The sequence below is a fragment of the Geospiza fortis genome, unplaced genomic scaffold (assembly GCF_000277835.1).
Source record: "Geospiza fortis unplaced genomic scaffold, GeoFor_1.0 scaffold10, whole genome shotgun sequence".
Lineage (NCBI taxonomy): Eukaryota > Metazoa > Chordata > Aves > Passeriformes > Thraupidae > Geospiza > Geospiza fortis.
Window position 1 is genome coordinate 5,779,800 of NW_005054326.1, and position 7,279 is coordinate 5,787,078.

The window sequence follows — 7,279 nt, forward strand, 5'->3', positions numbered from 1 at the left end:
GGGGGTGCTGCACTTTACTGAGGTGTATTGTGGTACGTTGGGTACTGTATTTCTCATAACTACCCTTTAAACCCCTTTTACAATATAACATCCAAACTAACAGGACATGTTTGACAATTAGCAACTATTTTACTGCCACATACACATTTTATGAAAAATCCCTTCCTTAGGATTTTTCCTCCTGAGAAGCCTCAGGAACAAAATGTATACAATTATTATCTGCTGCTGTGGAATGCAACAGGTGCATCTGTGATTGGTCTCACGTGGTTGTTTCTAATTAATGGCCAATCACAGTCCAGCTGTCTCGGACTCTCTGTCAGTCACAAGATTTTATTATCATTCCATTCCACTCCTTTCCTTTCAAGCCTTCTGATGAAATCCTTTCTTCTATTCTTTTACTATTGTTTTAAAATAATAAGTCAGCGTTCTGAAACATGGAGGCAGATCCTCATCTCTTCTCTCGTCCTGAGACCCCTGTGAACACCACCACATTTTACAACAGTTTCTAACCCATTTTTAACAAAACTACAACAGACAACACTGTTTTAATCCATAAAAAAGCCTTTGTGTGCTGAGAGGACAGGATTTATTAGTTCCTTACTAGAGCTAGAGACCTGACAGCTAGAGAAGATGAGCACTCCTGTATCAAGCTGTTCTCTGGACCTCTGTTAAGATGGGAAGCACTGTGGTGTCACTCCTAATTTTTTGCTCCAGAAAACAAATGATGTTCCACCACTTTTAAACAGCAAACAAATCTGGAGAGGTTGGAAGAAGGAGCAGAGGAGTTTTCAGCAGCACATAGAAGGCTGTTTGTTTTCTGCTGCCCCTTAAAGTCAAATGCAGTCATAAAATCTTGAGCATCACAAAGAGATAACTGCACAGTACATGCAAGCAGAGGAGATACAAAAATACAGCACATCTGGACTAAAGAGCTTCACTCCTACAAGCTAAATAGTGCCACATCCGGGCAAGTGGCCACCACTGAAACAAAAAAAAATAGCTTGAAGAGACCCCCTGGAATGTGGGCCTATGGAAGGGGGAGACTGAGGAAAGGAGGGAGCAGGAAGGCACAGATTTTCCTGCAGTTAATTAACAGTAGTGTTCCCTTTAGCCAGGCAGCTCCTGAAACAGCCTGTCAGGGTGTAAATACAAGTGTTAACAAGCAAGCTGGCTGTCAGCCCCCAGAAATCTCCCTGGCTCCTTGCCCACCAGTCACACCATTAGGAACTACTTATCCAGTGAAAAGAGAAGGAATCCCCTGCCAATCCATTGTACCTGCCTGCTGATTGCTAGTGCTGCCAGAGGGCAGGTCTGAAACTGGTCAGTCCCCATGAGGGCCTAGAGAAAGGGCCACAAAAGGAGGGAAGCCAGGATGCTCCTGAGAGTCCCCCTTCTCCTCCCTGCAGCTGCTGCTCTCATCTTGTGCCAGCTCTGTTCATTTAATTCACTGCAGAAACACAAATTCAGTGTCCTTTTTATAACCCAGATACACACAAGCTCATGGAGGGTGTGACAGGTTCCAGGGCTGGTGGGCAGCACCACTGGAAACACAAGAAATTATGTGAGGAGCAAGAATTCCCATTCTCAGGAGCAGTGAGCTCGTACACTCACAGATCTGCACCAGGGATGTTCTGGGAGAAAAACGGATAAAAACCATATAGAATGGTTAATATAAAAATATTCTAATAAACCAAGACTTCTGAGTCTGAATGGAGATGGAAAACAGCATAGTTATTTGTGACACTAAGTGGGTAAGGGGTACAAACTTCAAAGTATTTAATTTTTCTCCAGTGACTTCTGAGAGCTGCTAATTATTCCAACCAGAATTAGATGGGTATTTTCCCTCTTTTTCCATTCTGAAAGGACAGAAAAAATATCAAACCTGGTTTTACTACTAAGCATCATATAACATTTCTAAACCCATGGCATTGTGACCGAATAATCAAGCAGACATTGTGAATGGAAGGAGTTAAACCAGAGAAACTTTAGGATGTTGATGCTTCAGTCAGAATTCCCACACTAAAAATAAATGTTAGCCTTGCCAGGGTGAATTCAGCATTTCAGGGATCAGTTCTTCACATCTGGTCGATTTACCCAACAAAAGTAATCAGGCAGCAAAAGGGTAACAAAAATTTTAAAATTAAAAAAAATTAAAAAAAAACCCCACAAAACACAGAAGGCAATTGTGGGTCCCTCCAAATTTGTCAAATATCCATCTAATTCAGCAGGGCAAGTCCATCTCCCCCCAGTGCTGTATACCATAATAATACATATCTTAGACTAACAGGTGAAAAGACCTGAAAAGCACCATAAGCATAACAAGTTACTTACAATTTGAGTCCACTGCAGGAGAGGGAAAAGAAGTCATAAACCAAGCACACACCAAACACAGTGACTCCAGTTTCTTTCACCAGCATTGCACACGTCCCAAGGAATAAACTAAGCAGCAAAAAGAATGGGGAGGCAGTGGGAGGGAAATGTTCCCCGACATAAAGCTGATCCACACTCCTGAAAAACAGAATTGACATTAAATATCTTAACTTTTCTGCTATAGGACTGTTTACTACAGTCACATGAATACTGAGACACTTTTCCTTAATGCCTTAAGATGGATGACACAAACATGTCAAGACATGAACAATCTAAAATGAATAAAGGCTTAGCCACAGGACAGGAAGGGAAGATGAAAATATGGGGAGCTGCTGCAATTCTTGGTGCACGAGAGGTGAAAAAAAGACAAGCAGAAAAAGAAAGAAGACTTGAAACAGTCAGGGGAAGGCAAAGTACAGGGAAGGCAGGAAAACACCTGCTTTCTGTCATGTGGAACACACATGCTTAATTCTCCTTCTGGGACAAAAAGCACTAGGCAAGCAAAAATCCCTCCATCCCACCCAGAGTCCCCTGAGTCAGAGAAGTGTCCTAATCACTAACAGACTGGGCAGCAAGCCCCTATCACATGGGAGAAGGCAGGAAAAAACTGAAAGCAAACAGGCAGATTCCTGTGGGGTCACTGTGCTTCACACCTTCTGAAGAAAACAGCACAGTGGGTTTGCAGCAGACAGCCCCAGAGGGATAGCAGCAGTTTTTCCCTGTGGCTGTGATGACATGGTGCTATTTCTGAATGCAAACAATGTTATTTCAAACTGCAAATAATGCAAAAGGTGCAGAAACCCCATCCAAGGCAGCTATTTCTGTATCTATACTTGTTCAGTTACAGTTTTAGAACACAGAGCAGCAAGCAGTGCCAAGTTTTCACCTGAAAAGGATGACTAATGGTCTAGACACACTCCTTAACTCTCTCAGACCAGGTGTTCCAGAGTCCCACAGGCACAGCATGCATTTGAAAGGCAGGCATGTGTCTGCCTGCTCTTCACTCTACACACAATTTGCCTTCCATTGAAAACATTTCTTTACCATTTTTACAAGCCCTCCTCTGTTGTATGGTCAGCAGCAATGTCAGTGAAGAGGGACTGTCAATGTTGACTCCTGGTTTAGTGGTTTTTTTGTTCTCATAAGCATCACCATGGCTGCAAGCAGGGGCCAGGACACTTCCATACAGCAGAGCTGTGGGAAGCACCTCTGCCAACAGCCATGAAACACTGACAGCTGCCTCTGGTCCCCTCCTCAGAATAAAGAATCTCATGATGTTACCACGTACCTATTATAGGAGAGAAAAGCCAACAGAAAGAGTAGACAGGCAAGGACATCTGCTCTGCCTACTATACCTGTTACCTGAAAGGAAATGAGACACACAGGTGTAAAAACACATTTTAAAAAGTAAAAACACTCAGTGACTGCCTCAATAATCCATGCTCAAAGCTACTATTTTTTGCTCTTTCAGTGTTATCCTCCCTCAGCATACCAAAATGTTATTTGGACAGTGTAGGGGCACAGACACATTTCATGAAAAATCCCTTCCTTAGGATTTTTTCTCCTGAGAAGCTGAGAGGTCCCAGGAACAATATGTAAACAATGATTATCTGCTGCTGTGGAATGCAACGGGTGGATCTGTGATTGGTCTCATGTGGTTGTTTCTAATTAATGGCCAATCACAGTCCCTCTGACTCAGACTCTCTGTCAGTCACAAGATTTTATTATCATTCCTTTTCTATTCCTTGCTAGCCTTTTGATGAAATCCTTTCTTCTATTCTTTTAGTATAGTTTTAATATAATATATATATCATAAAATAATAAATCAGCCTTCTGAAACATGGAGTCAACATTCTCATCTCTTCCCTCATCGGGACCCCTGTGAACACCACCACACTGTAGGGTATGCTCAGTTTTGTCTGCTGCATTTCTAGCTTGGCAAAACAAATGAGTAAGCCAACAGTAAAGTCATTCCTTACTTAATAAAATATTAATTAAGCTATATAGAAAATGCAAATTTTAAGGATTTGCTTTAATTTTGTATAATAAGGCTTAGATGAGAAATGCATCCAACTCCCAGTGCTGAAATTTGTTAAAGAAAATTACTTACTATGTAAGCAACATTGGAATGTCCTTTTATCACCAAAAAAGGATAGGATAGAATTTACAGAATTTATTCCTCCTGAACAATCTGAGTTTGCAAGAGTTTCTTCCTACAGATTAATGAACAAAATATTTTTATAAAAGAGGGAATACTGAAGAAGAATAGATAAACACTCTTTTTTACAGTTATTTCAATATTCTGTTTCACAAGGATCTAAAAATCACCCATAAAGCAAATAAAAGGCCCTTTGAAATCTCACCCATTTTGAGATGACATAATTAAGTTATATTCAGAGCTCTGGCATTTATTTTAACCTTTTAAAGTTCTGACCCAGACAAAAATAAATTCCAAGAGGGCCTCATCTAAAACCTCCCTTAAAATATAAATCTGTATTATCAAAAGGAGCCTAGCTGATTAGTTCACACAACACAGCACAGGGAGTAACTCCAAAGCTTGTGGCTTTTTGTTATTAAGGTAATCTCTCCTCAAAAGTTCTCAGCCACAGGAGCTGTTTCCCTCCCCCATTTACAAAGGCTTGGAATGAGAGCAGCCTGATGTCAGTGGTATCTCAGCTAATGAGAGCATTTCTTTTTTACAGTGTGGAGAGCTGGACATTACCTTTCCTTCTCCAAGACAGCAAGACTCCTTTTAGCTATAGAAGTGTCTCCTAGTGCTAACAGACTGCAGTTTTGGAATGATTACGTCTTTAAATGTTTCCTTGTAACAAACAGAAAGATTTCCAATACGAGCTGCTGTTCTTTAAATTTACGCTGGTGTTTGTGAACAACTTTTTTTCTGAAAAGGATTCTCCTAGCTTCTAATTGAAATAAATATAAATTAATCCATGGGTCACACCACCTCTGTCTGAGAGAGCTCCTGCAGAATACACAGCAATGCTGCCTTCACTTTTCCTCCCTAAAACTGATGGCTATAGGAGATGACTGAAGGCATGCAACAATATCCCAGCAGGAGAGCACAGCCTCACTGAGGTATTTGGTTTCAGAAAACTCCTGACCGTCCATTTATTCCCAGCAGGGCTGATTAGGACCACCATTTAGAATTCAGTTCCAGAGCACAAAGACTGCAAGTATGAATGCGCTTTTTTTCTTAATGACTCCTACAAATTATTTTAAATAGAGTACATTCCCACCTTTGCTCCCCCACAGCAAAAAAATCACGAGTACAACATTCTGTACGACTCAGAGGTTTCCTTACCAAAAAAAAAACATTAGAATTTTGAAGAATGAATTTATTTTTGGGTTTGGTGGCACATACTTACAGCCTCGGTGTGAATGGGGTGCACAGCGAAGAAGAGCGCCGTGACAAAAGCAAGCCGACAGTCCTTGAACACAGCTTTGTCACAAGTGTACATCAGCACAAGAGTCACCAGACAGTGTAAAATGACATTCACTGCGTGGAAATACAAGGGGTTCATGCCAGCCAGCAATATGTTTAACCTGTAAGGAAACAAAACAAAACCACTGCTAGATTTGGGAGATCTTCTAATAGCAAGGCAACATTCAAATACTCTAAATTATGCCTTTTGCCCCCTTTGCAGTCATCTAATGTTAGTGCTATTAACCTAATTACTGCAAACCGCTCTAAACTTTGGTTTATTTGATTAAAGAAAATCCATTTCCCCAATTTTTCTGTTATGTGGTTGTGTTTGGCAGCCTTTCTGACAGAGATGGGAGAGTGCTGTGCCCTCCCAGCAGAGTTTCCTGCAGTGAGACCACGCCTGTGCTTCCTTAGCAGCAAATCGCCCTGGCCAGCATCGTGGCACTCGTCCTGTCTCCCTGCTGGCACCTTCTGTGGTTCTGCTGGCCACGTGGCAGCTTTACAACATGCCTAGTTATTTTCTGCTCCAGAATAGATTCTTCTGCTCAGGAGCAGCCATGACAAGGATTTGGTAAGGTGCTGGAGCATCTGCTTAGCATAACAGGGGCATTTATTCCCATTTAACTTTCAAAACACTGTCACACACTGAAGGTTAAGCCTTTATTTAAATGCTTTACTGGCATAAAGAAGCCTGTCTAATAGTCCACATCATTTTTATAAGGACATTGATAGCAAAGATAAGTTAGCTAACATCACCCTAGACTCAGTGAGACAATTAGGGTTCATTATTTGTGTCGATCATAAAAAAAAAATAAAATGTAACAAGCTGTTATGACATTTGTTTGACAGCATGTATTAATACATTCTTCTGGTTACTGTTTTTTACAGCCAGCTTGCTTAACAGCTGCTGACAAGCCTTGCCTAACACACAGTTGAAGATAATTCTCTTAAATATTAACAACATCTGTACATTTGGACAAATATATATATATATGTATCTACAAATATACACACATACACATGGTGCCTATCTAGGGAAGACTCCATATATGAACAAGGAATCTGGAAAACTGTCTAACTAATGTTGAAGGATTTTTTTTTTCTAAACAAAAGACAAGATAACCAGTGAAAAGAAGACTCAATCTAAATATTTTACATGCAGTTGTAAATATGCTGTAGGGTCAATAATCCTTCCTGTTGTTACTAAAACACTCCAGGTCTCCCATGACAAGGATGATGTGACAGCAAGGCCACTGAGCTGTTGCTACTATAAAAAAACACCTTAGGTGTTTGTGTGAGACAGAGGAGGTGTGAAGAGGTCTGTGAGAGCCAGACAACTTTTTTTTTTTTTTTTTTTATAAATAACTCTCTACATTTCTTATTCATAAGCAAGGAAGTGCTAGCTGTCCTGGGTCCAATTTTCCAGGCCAATCCAATTTTACCAGACCAAGAGTCTTACTTGTGCAT

The 7,279-nt window shown here is 40.7% G+C and overlaps 1 protein-coding gene across 1 annotated transcript in view; it reads right to left on the reverse strand.

The window, feature by feature from the left end:
• TMTC1 (transmembrane O-mannosyltransferase targeting cadherins 1) overlaps positions 1 to 7,279 on the reverse strand; it is a 143,913-nt gene that overhangs the window by 122,250 nt on the left and 14,384 nt on the right. The window contains exons 3-5 of the mRNA XM_014307034.2: positions 5,754 to 5,976; positions 3,659 to 3,732; positions 2,332 to 2,508 (exon numbers count right to left, since the gene is read on the reverse strand). Of these exons, the coding sequence (XP_014162509.2) occupies positions 2,332 to 2,508; positions 3,659 to 3,732; positions 5,754 to 5,976 (474 nt within the window). The remainder of the gene's footprint in view (positions 1 to 2,331; positions 2,509 to 3,658; positions 3,733 to 5,753; positions 5,977 to 7,279) is intronic.